The sequence below is a fragment of the Rousettus aegyptiacus genome, unplaced genomic scaffold (assembly GCF_014176215.1).
Source record: "Rousettus aegyptiacus isolate mRouAeg1 unplaced genomic scaffold, mRouAeg1.p scaffold_m13_p_19, whole genome shotgun sequence".
Lineage (NCBI taxonomy): Eukaryota > Metazoa > Chordata > Mammalia > Chiroptera > Pteropodidae > Rousettus > Rousettus aegyptiacus.
In genome coordinates, this window is record NW_023416294.1 from 2,054,958 (window position 1) to 2,072,354 (window position 17,397).

Here is a 17,397-nt window from a genome sequence, read left to right on the forward strand (position 1 = left end):
GTGCAGTCAAATCCAAACAAGACACAGCAGGATTGCAGCAAATAAAGGAGAGGTTATTTTAGGAAATGGCACCAAACCCATAGACACAGGTGAGCTTGTGCCTAAGACCTGTTTCCCCTATAGTTTATATAGAGGAGGACTCATTAGTCATACCAGCTCGGCGAGTTGGGGTTGTGGGATCTAGTAATTGATGATGGCTAAGGATTAGGTCCTGATGTCAGTCACCTCCTACTTCTGTTTTTCCTTGGGAGATGTGGGAGAGGAGGAGGTTTGGGCAGGGCCATTCTGTCCTCAGGGGTCTGGAGTTGAAACCTACTGAGGTCAAGAAGTTATCTTTAGCTTGACTGAGACTTTCTTACTCAATCTGTTTGATGCTTACCTAAGTGCTTAATGATTAAGGGAGAGCTTAAGGAATATGTGTCTGTAATAAAGAGAGAAGTGAGTGAGTCTAAGGCAAGTTTGAACCTTGAAGAAAGAGAAAAGGAAAGGTTGTTTTAAAGAAGTGAAGATTTTCAGTTATATTAGCTGCTTTGAAGTCTTGTAAATGCAATATGTAGATTCATATAGAGTCAGTTTCTGTTGACCTTTTTTTCCCCTTTTGATTATTGTGGGCAACACTTTCCTGTTTCTTTATGGGCCTAGTAATTTCAGTGGAGAAATGTATTTCTGCAACAGTTTTTTTTTTGGGGGGGAGCGGTGGTTTGGGAGGGGGAAGGACAGGGCTGGATTGAAACTGCGCAACCCATCTCCCTTGTGAATGTCTATGCAATATTTTAATATATATGTATTTTTATTTTTCTATTCTAGGTCTGTAGGGCTTGTGTCACTGCCTTCATATCTTAGCCAATAATTAGAACAAATTTTGTTTAGATACTTCAAACTCAGAAAGCTTTTATCCTGTGCTGACATCATTTTTGGCTTTCACAACACATTAAAAGTTGCACTTCTTAAAAACAAGAAGTTGCAGTTCTTAAATCTTCTTTAAAGCTCCTAGGGGCTCTCTCTTACATGGGCATTTTCTTAATGCAATATGGTGTGGAGAGCTTATTTTAACATTTATTGGTTTTCTTATTTCCAGGATCTCCTTTAGCTTTCTAACTGATGGTCCTACTCAGTGCAAATTTAGGTTGCAAACTCAAACTAGTAAAGCTATGGATTTTCCTCACTCATTGTTACATTTGTCATTTTTACCTTTTACTTATATGTGTTTTCACTACCCTTCTGAATCACATCTATCCTTTTTTTTTTATACCAAAGTTACTAATTTCATACAGAATATGTCTACATTCTGTGGAAGCTTCAGCCTGTCTAGAATAAAAGCTTTTTAGTTATTTCCTTTTGGTATATTTCCAGTGTCATGAAATGAAAATTTTCACTAATTTTTAATTTGTATCACTTCATCCACTTCTCCCTCCTAATCCTTTTTTTTTTTTGGCAAAAGTAGTCATTATCTTCCTGAATGCTGTCCTTGGTGGAGGTCCATTTTCCAGAATATGGTAATTTGTGAGAAGGGGAGAAAATTTATGTAAAAAATTGAACATTGAGACTGGCACTCTGCGGGCAGTGGTTTAAAAATGAAGAGGACGGAGGCAGCCATTTTAAGAGATCTCTTGAAAATGTTTTCGTATTTAAATATAATACTACTATGACTTTATTTCTGATTACACTTGAATATGCTTTGTAAATTTATTCTCATTCCCCCCAAAGATTACATATGATTGATAAACACAAAGTGATACATATTTGAAGTGTACAGTTTGATAAGATTTGGTAATATATACAACTGTGAAACCACCACCAAAAAGCAACAATGATTATCATCATCAGCCTCTTAATTTTTTGTTACTTTTTGTAATCTTTCTCTTTTTTTACTGTTACTGTTCTGTATCCTTCATCTTCTAAGCAATCACTGTTGTACTTTCTGTCACTAATGGTTAGTTTGTTTGCATTTCCAGAACCTTATATAAATGGAAATATGTAAAATACAGTGTTTTGGTCTTTCTCTGATAGCTTATTTTCAGTTTTTCCATTTTGTTCTATGTATTTAATATGTTTTACATTTATCTTCCAGTTATTTGGGGGTTTCCAGATAGCTCATGTTACTAAATTTTAATTACTAAATTATTAGAGAATATGCTTTGTATAATTTGAAGTCTCTTACATTGAGATTTATGGTGTTTTTTTGTTTTAGTTTTTTGCTTGCACAAGAGGAGAAATGTGCTCAGAACAACCACCATATCCAGAAAATGCTTGCAACACAGTGTGCAATGTAGAGTATCACTTGTTTACCTTGCTTGACTGGGAGCTATGGCTGTCTGCAAAATATCTAAATTTGAAGTATAGTTTTTACTGATTATGTGTTGATTTTGAATGATCATAAAGTAGAACAATTTTAAGTTGAATGATCTAAGTTGGGGGAGTGTCTGTAATGTGAATGTTGATCTCCTTAAGCTGTGTTCATTCTTTTTCTTTTTTTTTTTTTTGCTGCTATATGTGAATTTCATTTCCTTGTTTTTTGAGTTTGCTGATCTTTCTACTCATCTACTTTGTTATTGAACCCAACTCTTGAATTTTTTAGTTGAATTTTGTTTTTTAGCTTTGTGGTTTATTTTGGTACTTTTATGTGTTCTCTCTCTTTTGAAAATTTCACTTTGTTTACACAGTGCTTACCAGATCTAAGCGAATATCTTTATGACTATGATTTTGAATTTAGCTCATTAAAACCTTTTTCTGAGATTTTTATCTTGTTCTTTTATTTGGAATAAATTTTTGTGTTTTTTTTTGACTCTTTGTTGGTTTTTTGAATAAAACACAATTGTATCTTCCTGCCCTAGCTTGTGGTTCTCTCCCTAAGTTTTGTGGTTATCCAGCCATTCTTTATTAGTGGCTGCCAGTAGTTGAGGGTGTACCAGGACTTGTCAGTATTTTCAAGGGGAGGATCTTAGTCAGCACCTAGTTTTAGGATAATTGGAATTAGGACCCACAAGCAGCAGTTTATAAAGTATTCAGCTATACTTTTTCAGGGTATAGTAGGAGTTGGGTAGTTCTCTCTGTTGACTTTGTGCTGTGCTGTGCTGTGGGGGATAACCTGTTAAGCACTGTTTTGTTTTTTACAACCCCCTGGGACCCATGAATTTAAGTAAGCCCTGATGGCCAAGAGATTCAGGCAATCAAGAGGTGACCCTTAGGTGGTTGTTACAGAACTGAGTGCCATGTGTGTGCATAGCTACTTTCTGGGAGGTCCCCCTGTGACCCCAAGCAAGGAAGAAGGAGACTGCAAAGATGGTGACCTGCCAGCTTCTGATGTATGGAGAATATTATAGTCCAGTTCAAGCCAGCCTTGTTTTAATGTCCCTGATGTGTATTAAATTAGAATTCTGGCCCTCAGACCACAGCTATAAAGATAAGCAAATAGGCCCTTTTTCTTGTTATGGACTCTAGGGGGTTAGGCCCAGTCAGTTGGTGCATGCCTCTAAAAACTCTTAGTTCTCTTTAACATTGTGGGTTTCTTGGACTTACATCCTGTTGGCTTGTAAAGCTAGGTGTTTTCGGGGCCCAACTCTTAGATAGAAGTAGAAGCCTTCAAAGTTGGGGCACCAAATGTAAGGTCCAAAGCCTTTGCTCCTTTGCTTCTCTTCTCAGAGAGAAGCTAGTAGTTGTGAGTTGTCTCTTAATTACGTCACTGTGCTGGGGCTGCTGTTTATGCTGAGATTCTGGTTCGGCCTCTACCTGCACTGCAGTGTGGGTCTTCTCATTCACCGTTGTGTAGCAGTCACAACTTGTTCCTGGATTTCTTTCAGAGAGAAGCATTCATGCATAACTGTAGATTCGGCGTGTATATGGGAGAAGGAGACTTTAGGAGCTTCCAACATTTCTATTTTGAATTAGAACCCACCAGTCAATGATTTTTCTGGCTGCTATACATCTTTAGTTTCACATTGGGATGTTTAAAAATTTGGTCAAAACTGCGTATTCTATTTTATATAATTTAAAGTTTAGAATTATTAACTTACTTGGTGATATTTAATCTATTAATTTTATCATTTCTATGTTTCAGCTACTTCAGATGTTTTAAATAGCAAATCATTTTTTTAAATGTTGCTTATATTTGTCACTTAAAAATATTACCAACACCAGAGGGTGGTTCCATAGTGTCATGGTTAGCACATCTGCTTTACATGCAGAAGGTCCTGAGTTCCCCGGGTAGCGCCACCGACCATGTCCTGGGTGTGCCAGGCCTCCCCCCCAATCCCCAGTGCACTGGGGGTAGGGGTGGGGGTTATAGTGGGGGTGGGAGTGGGCAAGTGTGCCATAAGTGTGTGGGGGGAGATGCCTTCAGAGATCCAGTTCTTAAAAAAAAATAGGTCAGTTGTGGAAATGGGGGTGGGGGCGGCAATTAAAAGAGGGGGAAAAATATTATCAATATGTTAGCTGAACACCTACAAAGGACACCCTAAAGCATGTTAATGTTTACATTAAAATTTGCTTTCAATAAAGAAGTCATATGCTTGTATATGAACAGTTGTTATTTGACAGGGTTTAGGAATGGCAGGTAAAGTTGGTGATTGGAATAACTGAATTTTCAAATAAATAAAATCAAAAGGCTATTATACTGAATAATGACATTGTAGGAGGAGAAGGGAAGGATACTTAGATTTCAGACTGTTCTGGGAGGATATTCTGCTTTAACTTTACTATTTAATCATTTGCTGTTTAGTGGTTTTTTCAAGAAGGTGTTATGGATTGTACATGTATACTTCATCTTTAAAACGATGATGTGAGCCAGTTATTTTTATGAAAGACATTGCTTGCTTTAATACAATATCTTGCTTTGTTTCACATATTTTAAATTTATAATCAAATTCTCTTTTCAGATATTATGTGGGCTTTCATTTGGACGTAAGACTTAATATATATTAAGTACTAGTGACTCCACTTCTGACAGTTTTTCATTGATTTTTCAAGTTTCCGTCCCTAAAATTGAATGAATTTAAATTGAATTTAGATTGAATTAAATTTCCTACAACAAATTATGAAGAATTCTTTGTTGATATTTTATAAAAAAAGCAAACTAGGTTAATTTTGGAACATTTACTAAGTATAGAAAAACAAAATGAAAAAATACATTGGATCTTTTAAACATTTTAAAACATTTGTTCTATGTCATTTTAGTTCTTATTTTTTGAATTTTTGTGAAACCATATTTAAGTCAAATTTTTTCAGCATCGGTACTGACATAAAAAAACAATTAATTTATTATTATTATTATTATTTTGGTTACATTGCTTAATGAAATCTAGTTGGTTTTAGCTGTATATTTGAACAGTAAGGCATATATATATTTACAGTGTGTATTCTACTAATGACATTTTTCACTAGCTAAATCTCTTGTAGGGAGGAGCTGTCCTGTTTGTTTTTTAGGATGTTTATCCGATTATTTCTACACTGTCAGATGCTCCAAGTAGAACAGCAAATCCCTCAACTCAATTCCGCTCTTCTTTCCTTTGGGAACTGTGACAATCCAAAGTTGTTGGATCCTTTGCTGGTCACATACAGAGAAGCTTGAGGGAACAGGTTTTTCTCAGAGAAAGCAGTTTTTATTCATGGGGCAGCCGGAAATTAAAGTACCTGGAAACTGTCTTTTGTCTTCCTTCTTGTTCACCTTTACTTTATTTAACAGTTGATTCTGTTGATATAAAAGCATCATCATTGAGTATCATACTTTTTTGTAGTGACATAGTGAGGAAAGGTTTAAGAAATTGGTACTGAAGCCTGAGTTTATGGGCAGATATATAAAATTCTCTTTCTTAACTGGGCATTTCATTAGAGAATTAGTGACACTGTTAATTTTAGGTGTGAAAAGTATTTTAGCAAGAGAAAGTTTGCTAGAGGGGACTGACAGTGGCATGAAGGTATACTGACAAGAATAGTATGTTATATAGTTATACTAGCATCAGTTTGCTTAAATCATAAAAAAAAATTATTTTTACATTTTGAATCTTTTGACTGAAAACTGATTTGCTTATAAATTTAATTAGATATGTTATAGAAGATTAGATATGTTTTCTTAATGTGTAATTAATTTAAAAAATAAAATAACCAATTAGAGATTTATTTACAGTGTTTCATATTAAAATGTCAAATTCATTGTTTTGTTAATGTAAAGCTTAAAAAATATAGCCTAGTAGTTTTAACATAATAATTCTAAATTATAAAGCACTACAATGGTTTTGTATTTTGAGTTATAACTATTTGCCAGATAGAAATCATAGATGATTTGAACAATATAGGATCTGGAATTTTTTATCTCCAAATTATAGTAATTTCTGGGACTTGAGTAGATTCAAACTTTTAAATTTTCAGTGGTTATAATTTGATACCAAGGCTTAGTTAGATAACTAATAAACTTAAAACAGTCCTTTTAAATCTTACTGTAAAGATAATTGATTCATCTTGGAACACCTTTACTTATAGTAGCGCTATAAACTTATTTTTAAATATCTATGCTCTACTTTTTTGGGTATGTGACATTTTTTTCCCCTCTCTACATTTGAAATCTTCTCTTTCCTTTTCCCTTTCCTCACTGTAGCTATTCTTTCTGGGAGTGTACTTAAGAGACCTAAGAAAATATATACATTTCATTTTTTAGTCGTCCCTCTAAATGTACCAGCTATTATATTCTTAGGACTGAGACAGAAAGAAGTTAACATCTTTAAGATCTTTGTGGTTTGTGGCAAGTCTGTTTGCAGAGAAACTTCAGAACACTTCTGATGTTTTAGTACAAAATCTTAATTTCTTCTCTCAAACTTCTGTCGTTCAAAAATAATTAATTCTTCAGGAAGAATGCCTGTGTCTGTGTGTATTGGGGTGTGATAATGTTACTCAGTATTTTTGAAATATAGGAGGAAGATTAGGAAGAAAACAATTGAAAGAGACTATATGGTAGTGTAAAAGCTAGCTGTTTCTTTACAAAAACAATAGTTGATCAATACAAATAACTACTGTTGAGGGACTCTGTCCAATAGAATGTATTGTGAAGTAGATTTTTCATTTTACATTTTACATGTTATAATAGCTGTATTAAAAATAGTTAAAAGAAAAAGATTAACTTTAATTTTAATATCCTTTATAACCTAACAATCAAAATATGAGTAATAAAATTTTAGTGGATATTTTATACTTTATTGAATGTAGTCTTTGAAATCTGTTGTGTAGTCTACAATTACAACATGTCTCAATTTTGACTTGTCACATTTCTAATTTTCGAAAATGATATGTGGTTACTAGGTGCTGAAATTTGTGCTTATTTGAGAGTAGTTTTTGTTATATGAATAAAAACTAAAGTAATCATTTAGATTCAGAACTCATAAAGTCATTAAATAATTTCTTTATTAATACCATTTAAAAGAATATATAGGAAAGCACTTAGATTGTAAGATGATGGCTCAGCTCCATTAATAAATACTTAGAAAGCGATTTCTTCTCAGAAATTGAATCCTAAGTTAGTGGTAGAAGCGAAACATTGATTGCTTTGATTTCTTGAACATTATGTGGTATATATTGCATTCTCTCATAAAGGATGCAATTAAGATTTTGCCTTTTTCTTAATGCTTATATTTTTTATTTCTAGGCTGTTTGCTGCTATGAATCTTTAATCTTAAAAGCTGAAGGAAAAGTGGAGGCTGATTTCTTTTGTCAATTAGGTCACTTCAACCTCTTATTGGAAGATTATCCTAAAGGTAATGTTTTTTCTCACTTACAGTTTCTGCTTGGTTTATGTTTTCATCATATATAAATGCCAGCATTTTTACTATTTATCAAGGACACTTACTGTTCTTTTTAAGTTTCTTCTAACCTTATAAACACAAATAGCAATGAAAAAAAGTAGAGCAGATAGAAATGTATTTTATTTAATTCCATTTAAATAATAAATTTGATCATTTTGTAAAACTTATAGCAGCCTATATGTGTATTGCTATTTCGCTTGCCCTTGTGAAAAATCTGTTTTTAAAAAAGTATCACAGTAGAAAGAGATCAAGTTTTCTATCTTTGTAAATAGAAATGTTGACATTTTGAAAAGAATAACACTAGATTGTTTTCCAACACTACCATGCATTTCTCCAATTATGAGTGGTGGTCTAAAAACTTAATTCAGTTATGACACTAACCTGGAGATAGAGTTGATGCCACAGAAAAAGGACAGTTCCACATGACTGCCTCACTACAGATGATGAGTTAAAGTGGTTATCTGTGCTAATAATAGATGAGCTTTAAATCAGAGGTTCCAATGACCTTTTCTTTAGGTTTGATAGAATTCTTTGTTAGAATGGCTCACAAATCCCAGGAACAGAGTTAGCAGTTTATTGGAAGGATACAGTTGAACAGGCAGCGGATGAAGAATGTAGGGCAAGGTCTGGAAGTGTCCAGAGCTTGCAAGTTTGGAGCTTCACGTCCTGTAGGAGCTGGGACATATTTTCTAAGCTGGAAGCTCATAAACTCATTAAATGTCAGTGTTCAAGAATTTATTATAGAGCTTAACTTGCATCCTTGACCCCAAACCATATACCCTCCACCTCATGTTGACTTGGCATAAAGACTCTATGGTAAGACCTCTCATCAGCATAAATTCTGGTGAGCTCAAAAGAGGCTCATAGGAATAATAAAAGGGAGTCATATCACTCAGGAAATTTCAAGCATTTAGGAGCTCTGTGCCAGGATTGGGGACATAGATCAAAAATATTTTTATTATACTACACAAATAGCATTTCTTCTTTTTATTTTTGATTTTCTTTAAATTTTCCATTTAGGTTATAAATTCAGTCTTTATTCGTGTTATTTTATAGTAATACACATAATCTCTTAGTTTGAACCTTGAATTAAACACTTTTATTTAGAATAGCATTTTTTTGTCAAATAGGTGGAGATAAAATAACTTGAGATAATCTTTTAAGGTGTGTGCATATCATAGTTCCCTAGTGCTGACCAAGATTATTACTCATTTAGTAAGTTAGAATTGTCATGAAAAATGCTTCCATCTCCTTTTCAAACAAAACCAACATATCAAAGAAAAAATTATCTTATAAGCAAGAATATGTAAATAACCTTTTCATGTTAGTAAACATCTTGGTAGAGAGTGGATGGACATGTTATCATTGTTGTTTAGTGGAAACAACAATTGGCTAATAGTTTTAGGACTGCAATGAAGTTAGTGTATGTTACTTCAGTACTTTAGGAACGTGGTGTATTGTGTGCCAATCTTTTTGAAAGTAAATGTAGGGGAGGGAAAATAATTTTCTCTTTATCTTTTTGAGTTCTTGACTGAGACCTCTTGCAATAAGAGACAGATTAATGTTACCAAATCCTGTATTTAAGTTTGCCCATCTATGTGTGCTAATTGAAAGAGATGCATGAGCAGGAATTTGGCATATAGAATGAAAGCAGTTTATAGAATTGGCCAGTCTAGAATGTGGGTGAGTCCATCTTGTGAGAGACTTGACTTTCTGATGGTTATACATTACATAAGACAGAATTGTAGGACACAGGGTTAGAGGTTCAGGGCTGTGTGAAAAACTAATTAATAGAGATGAAGTAAGGATATAAGTCCAATCTTGAGGACAGCTCTGACATCCCTGCGTCTGGTTTCATGGAAAAGCACCCAGGGGTACATTTTATCTTAGGGTTCAGGACCTGAAACATAACTTAGGTCAAGATGTTATTTTTAGCCTGCCAGAGGTCTAGACCTGGTGACCATTAGTCAGGTCTGGGCTGCTATCGTCTGCCTCTGTGGTTGCTGATTATCCTGTGGAAAAAGCTAGGTCTCTGAGGGATGTAGAGAGAGAGAACACAATTTCTAATGCTGTAATCACAAATCATATCAAAATTATGAAGACATTTGGATTCATTGAGAAGAGAAAAACAGAAGTTTATTAAAATGTATACATCATTTATACCAGGGAGATACCCCAGAAAACTGCGGATATCTGAGATGGCCTAAGCTATCAATTGAAGCTCAGCTAAAGACAAAAATAAGATGTTGAGGTGGGTGGAGGCCAGTTATGGATATTAACCTGGAAAGGCACTTAGAATAGGGTAAGGTTGTTTTGCAGATTTAAGTTAGTGCCTCATATATCGAGAAGTTTTTGTGATTTAAAGTAATCTTCTTTCTAATACTGGGAGGTAGATGTTACTGATGGAGATTCCTTTATAAATGTAGATTTCTCTTACAAAAAAAAAAAAAAAAGAACTTCTAACCTCTCTTTTTAGAACTTTTTCTTGTGTTTGTTATTTTTAAAAATAATCAGCTCAAAATAATCCAATGCCAAAGAGGCATATTTTGCTATCTTTCATAAATTAAGACAAAACTTTGCTAATGATATGCTCTTTGGTTTTTGACAATATAGAATGCTATACTGACACACACATAGCATTATGTGTCTATTCCAATTACAACTGTTATTTAAAAATGTATTAACACCCTGAACTTCTTATGCCTAATGTGTAAGGATAATAGTAATGTAGGTATAGGCATAAGAAATGTCCAACTTGTGGAGAAGTTTTGTGAGTTTATTTCAGCCAAACTGATGACAATTGCCAGGAAGCAAAAATTACAGTGGATTGAGAAAATGTTTCAGAGAATGACAGTTTTGCATCTTATTTTTATACATTTGAATCAAAAGAAGTAAATGTAAAGAGGGTTATACGAAATCCATTTGTGGTAGATTAAGGAGGTGAGAGAAAGCAAATCAGGGAGGAAATCTTGCATTGAGTAAAATGCAAATGGAGAAAGATATATTTTTCACATTGGTGTATACGGGATAGTTAATAATGAACATTTATAGCAAGTACAAATGATAGAGATGGTATGTGGCACAAGATAATAATGAAGTGTTCTGTACTCTTGTTCTCTGGTAGGCTCATGTTTTGGTGGTTTTGTGCTCTGATGACTGTTTGTGCCTACAGGGAGTCTAGAAAAGAAAATTACTTTGACATTTTGAAGATACGTTATACTAGATGCTTAAGAACAGTAGATAGGGCTCAGTTAAAGTAAAGATAACCTTTGCTAAGGAAACTATAGGCCTATGACATGACTACATGCCTGCTTAGAAATGTGTAATCAGACCCTTTGTGGTTAGTTTTGGTCACTGAGCTTGCCATCCCTGCCATGTGGCCTCCTTGAGTTTGTCAGGTTTATTACATAGCCCACAGGAAAGTTTATTGATGGTAAATGAAACTTGAGTGCTTATGTGAAAATGAACTTCACTTCAATAGGCAGATCTAAGCAATACTATTTAGATCCCTTTAAATACTATAACGATTAAAACTATAGTCATGTGCCGCATGATGACATTTTGTTCAACAAGAGACTGCATGTACAATGCTGGTTCCATAAGTTAACAGCAGAAAAACTTCTATCGCCTAGTGACATGGTAGCCATATTAGTCAAAGTGCAACACATTACTCAGGTTCGTGGTGATGCTGGCATAAACAGACTTACTCCTCTGCTGGTCTTATAAAAAGTGCACCACATACATAATAATTATTATTATAATAAGTGACCATTTTATTGGTTTATGTATTTACTACACTATGCTGTTTATTGTTATTTTAGAATATATTCTTTCCACTTAATGAAAAAAAATGTTTTCTGTAAAACAGTACGCTATGTCAACACTGGCAATAGTAGCCTTATTTATCTTTTGTTCACTGTATTGCTTTATTGCATCATTTCTCTTGTGCTTGATTTAATCTCGTCTTGTTTTGTAGAGTAACATGCACTACACTTTCTAGTGAAGGAGCAATAGGCTGCATCATATAGTGTAGGTTAGTGGTGGGCTATATATCATTTAGGTTGTTGTAAGTGTACTACTCAGTAATGTTCCCACAAGACAAAATTTTCCAGGGAGGAATATCTCAGAAAGAATAGCTGTTAAATGGAGCATGACTAATATTTAAAGGAAATCAATAGAGAAATCTATGGGTTTCCTATAATGCATTTAAGATTTTTTTTTAACATATAAATGTGAGAGCAAATAAACACCCTCAGTTGAAATTGCATAAGGACTAGTATATATCTTTGCTGGTTAGCAGTTATTTAATAATAGGTAGTTTTAATTTCTTAAAGCTGTACGTCTGATAATTTCGTTTCATTTTTCTCTTAAGAAGAGGAGGCCATGTACAAATAAGTTGCCTGTGAAGTGAATAAGCAGTCTAGGGAATTTTGTATGTGTATGTTTGGAGTTATTTCTGCATGTAGTAAATTAGTAATTGGACGAATTCAATGTGCTATATATAAATTGCTAATAAGAATTACCTGTTGGAGTGAAGCCTATTTACACAAGAGAAAAGGATAACCTTGGCATTTAAGTTCTTACAACAATGTTCTTGAATCAAATCATTGTCATTTAGGGACTTAGCTATTTGATAAGTAGAGATTGGCTTGGTCATCTGTGTAGTAGACAACAGAAGAAAATGGATGTTCATACATATTTTATATTTCATTGTGAGCTGAAAGTTTTCTAATGTGAAGCTTCCTGAAATTTCAATCATTTAGGTTTTCTCTACCTTTTCCTTCCTTCAAATAATTTTTTATTTGTTGGCTGACTGTTACCTTTGTTAAAAATATTGCCTTTAAAGTTTAGGGTAGTCAATGTTCTATGCTAAGAATGACTAACAGTGTGTATAACCAAGTTTGATGAACTTTTTCCCCTTTTGCTTTTTTGTCTGCATGGAGTAGAATAACAATATACTGTCCTGGGATATATAGAACATAAGCATACAGTGACAGCTTTCTAATAATATTTGACTTTGATTTTTCCAAAGATAGAGTTTTTTTATCCTTTAATGTGTTATCGATGTCTGCATATATCATGTTATATATATACATATATACATACACATGTACATATCATATGCATGCATTATATGTGTAATATATTATGTAATATAGAAAACTATTGTACATTGCATATGTATAATATATATAGTATAACATTGTTTCTCTAGTTGAAAATATATACAAAAGATTCTTTTTTTTTTGTGGTAGTCGTGAAGTCGAAAATGCTTAGTAAATACTGAACTGTTGCTTGTAAGGGAGATATGGCCATGAAGTTTTTGTTTGCCTTGTTTTTGTTAACAAATCAGTACAAAACTTTGTTTTATGTGTGTTTGTTTGGTGGCATGTTATTTAATAGAAATTGTTGATTTATTAACATTGAACTGTGTTCAGCAATGCTATTAATTCATCCTTGAATGAAGCTTACGAATAAATCCTATGTGTTCTCTATAAGGCTCGTTATAATCTTCTTACACTTAGGAATACTAGACAGCCCGTCAGCAATACTCTTTGAGATGTTTTAAACAACAAAATCACTAACAAAAAACAAAAAAATGTGGGAAAAAAGTATTAATAAGTACATTATAAAAAGACGCTTGTTTATAGCAAGAAGGCAGTGCAATATCTTATTCAGTCTCAGCTTGGAAAATGCATGTAAGGCCACCAGAATTTTCTTCATCCTGCACAGACCCATGAGTGAGAGTAAAAATGCCACAAGTATTGATTATAGGGTTACAAATAAATTATAATGGATAGATAAATTTGTAAATAAGGACTATATGAATAATGAGAATTGACTGTGTATATATCATTCTTATATATGTATCAGGCAATTTTTGTTCTTTTATCTAGAGATTCATGGGAAATATGCAGAATATATTATATAAACTTGTTTTACAATACACATTTACTTCTTTGTTGACATCGAAAGGCACCAGAATACTAGTATAAACTTGTGACCATGAAAGATATATGTGTCTCTGAAAACAGATAAATGTTTGCATATGCATCAGGTAATCTATTATTTTTCTTGAATTCACAGATAAAGTGTTCTGTATCTTCATATACCTTAATTTAAATGTGTATAAGACTTTTTTAGGAAAAAACCAAAACAAATCACATACAGCTACTCTTTGTATTCCCTTTAAAACTTCCATATAGATTTTTCTTAAAACATTTCATCTATCACAATTTAGTTTGCTTTAAGATATATGTCATGACTTTGCTAATTTAACATTTAAGTGTGAGTACAGGGTTCTAGGTAGTTAATTAGAAGACTACAAGAGAAATTGAATAGAGAAGTTTATTACTCACAAGCCCTAGAGTAAGTACATGTTACTGCATACAGGGAGGTCAGGGAAGGGAACATACAGGGAGAGAGACTGGATGTTTATTGGGATTGGTGGATGGAATCCTTTCCAGTTCCTGGGCCAAGGAGCTAGACTGATCAATTCAAAAAAATGGAGTTTTGGTAAATACAATGGAGGGGGTTATCTGAGGATTGGGAAAGGCAAAGACCATAGGTGACTGGGATTATCACAAGGGGTTTGGGGTAAGTCATATCAGAAACTTTTGATTGTGACTCTGTAGGCTGCTTTCTAGGGCATGCAGATAAATGAGGTGAGGGCTAGTGTTTTTAAGGCCTTTGAAGACCATTTGGTGAAACAAAATGGATGCTGAAGCAGCAATACCCTGCAATAGCTTAAGCTAAACTCTAGAAACACAGAATTAGAAAATGCAATTTAGAAGCATCTAGTGTAGCAAAATAATAATCATAACCCATACTTTATATTTCTGTGTCCATGGTTATTCCCCTTTGGATTATGGAATTTATAATTTAGCTTAACAAGTTCTGGTAGCTTTGAGAAGTTAAGAATTTGTAGTACATGTTACAAGGAAAAAAAGGAACAAAATTTTTTGGAGTCTTTTGTATTAAGCCAGTTTTGAGATACTAATAGTGTTGACGAGAATGTTATTTTAATAATGTCAAAGAAATAATAAATAATACATTCAAATGAGTTTTCAGTAAATATTAATTTGATTTGATAACCTGCTTATCTTCATAACTTGCTGTGTCTCTTTTAAGTCATGATCTCTTCATATGAAGAAAGTAGGATGTGAGGAACATTGGTTTATTGTGGTGTGAGCTGGTCAGAAGTTTTTCCAAATGTCAGTATATATCAACACTACATTTAAGTGGAGATTTTTTTCAAGACAAGCTTAGATTTGTGTATGCAAAGTGTTAAAGAGTCATTACAACAGTCATTTGTTTTGTGATAATTATGTAGAAAAAGCTCATATAAAATCTTGCAGATATCATATCCTAGGATAAAAGTATAAGTTTTCAAACTTCATCTTGGGGGGAAAAAAAGCAAATTAAGTGCAAATTAGTGAAATGCATGACAGAATTTTTTCCTCTTCTTTTTATCTTACTCCTTGTCTTAATTAATTGTGGCTGAGTTACCCATGTAAAGTCAGATATTGGCCTACCTTGCTGAGGATATTTTTAGTTAGTACTTAGTCTTGCATAGAAGTATAATTTAAAATCCTCTTCTTCTTCCTTTGTGCTTCCTTCTAAAGAAGTCAAAGCATCTTTCATCTGAATTATTGCAACTTGAAACTCTTTGTAGTCTGAATGGACTCATGTATTACATTCTTTAGTTTTGACAGTCTTAACTCAGAGCCATAATATTATCCAGTAAAAATGTCCTTCTAGGAACACTTAAAAAGAAAATAAAAACTCTTGTTATTAATTTTAAGGTCCTATTGTATTTAGGATAAGGTGACCAAAGTATGCCAACATCACTAGTTTTCTTAACCTTATCTTGACACCTTGTATACTCTCTTAGGCTGTTTCTTCAGATTTCTCTTTTAAATATGTTATGTGGCTTTTTATTTATGAATTGCTCCTTATTTCTGTATTAAAGAACTTTTTAGGTTACTTGTGAATTGTAAGGACAACAAAGACCTTCGACTTGTTACTAACTCTCCCATGTTTAATTCAATTTATTCTTTAAACTTTTCCTGGCTCCTCCAGAGGAGCCACTTGAGGGGAGTCCTGGTTGTGATTCCTGTCAGCCACCTTGTAATAAAAGTGCTGGCAATCCAGTGATGAATGTCATTTTGGAAAATTCCCTGGGCCAAGAGACAAAAGGGACTTAAAGTTTTGAGATGGAGAGGGCATATTTTTAGAACCCAGGTTGGCTGAACATTTATTTTTCTATCTTTCCAGTGTCTCCCCTTTCACACTATTAACTATTCCTATTTTTAAAATAAAGCACAAAAAGTATATTTTAACATTATCACATATTGTTTATTGTTAAAAAAACAAAACACCACCAAAAAAATTAACAAAAAGTATGAGAGCTATTATTATGTGTTGTTTTGTTCACATCTGTTATTTCCCTGCACTGTTTCTATGTACTATTAAGCAAAGCTCCTAAGTCTCTCAGTCTTATTAGTATGGATTTGTGAAGTAAGTGTCCAGTGGCACAGCCTTGAGAGGGGTTCAGCTGCAGGCTAAATCTGGCCGTCTGTTAAGATTCAGCGTGCAGTCCACAGATGCTGTACTTATAGTTTCCATCAAAGGCCACACCAGAAGCAAGCCAGCTCCCTTGTGAGTCTAGGGGCTGCTCAGCAAGGAGCACCTGACTTGTTGAGGATAAACCTGGATGTGGCTTGCTGGGGCCAGGAGTTGGGGGATGTGGGGTTTTAGGGAATCCTCTGGGCCGACTGACCTCTATTCTCCAGTTTGATAACCTTTGGCTATGGCGGTTCTGTGTCTGCAAACTGGGAAGGGGGAGGGCTCAACAGGGAACAATGGATACTGTTGACACTTCCCTACAGAGCAAGCCTCCTCTAGGCCCTCATCTAGCAATGTTTCCCTGTAAGTCCCCGGTGCTCCCTGCATGCAGCCAAATTGGCACTGATGCTCAGAATGAGCGCGTCTGTCACTTTGAAAATCTGCTCCCAGACGTGGCCCCTTTAAGAGTTATCTGCAGCCCTGCGTCCTCGCCTCGTTGCACAGTGATTTATTGGATTTCTCCCTAGTTGTACGGCTTATTCATCGAAATCCCAGGCTGTTTTTCCTTGCTGCTGCTTCTTGTTTTCATCACAACTTTGATTGGGTTACCAGAGGGATGGACAGAGCCTCTATCATCTACATTATTTTTTTCCCTCCCCTTGTTGGGAGTTTTTGATTACTGCTTCAGTGTCATTGCTAGTAACTGGTCTGTTCATATTCTTTCTGTTCTTGGTTTAGTTTTGAAAGGTTGTACGTTCCTAAAAATTTATCCCTTTCTCTTATATTTTTGATTTTCATGTTATAAAATTGTTCATAGCTGGTGTAAAATTGTTCACTGCATTCTTAATGCTTCTTTGTATTTCTATGCTGTCTGTTGTAATATCATTTATTTCTGATTTCATTTATTTATATTATCTTTTTTCTGCTTGTGAGTCTTGCTAGATGTTTGTCAGTTTTATTTCTCAAAGAACCAGTTTCATTAGTCTTTTCTAATGTTTCCCTCCTTTATTTTAGTTATTTCCACTATGATCTTTATTATATC

At 34.0% G+C, this 17,397-nt stretch overlaps 1 protein-coding gene across 7 annotated transcripts in view; it reads left to right on the top strand.

Moving 5' to 3' along the window:
• LOC107502042 (lysine-specific demethylase 6A) overlaps window positions 1-17,397 on the top strand; it is a 185,351-nt gene that overhangs the window by 9,257 nt on the left and 158,697 nt on the right. For all 7 annotated transcript variants that reach the window (XM_036235679.1, XM_036235681.1, XM_036235678.1 and 4 more), the window contains one exon: window positions 7,631-7,739. In XM_036235679.1, coding sequence (XP_036091572.1) covers window positions 7,631-7,739 — 109 coding nt within the window. The remainder of the gene's footprint in view (window positions 1-7,630; window positions 7,740-17,397) is intronic.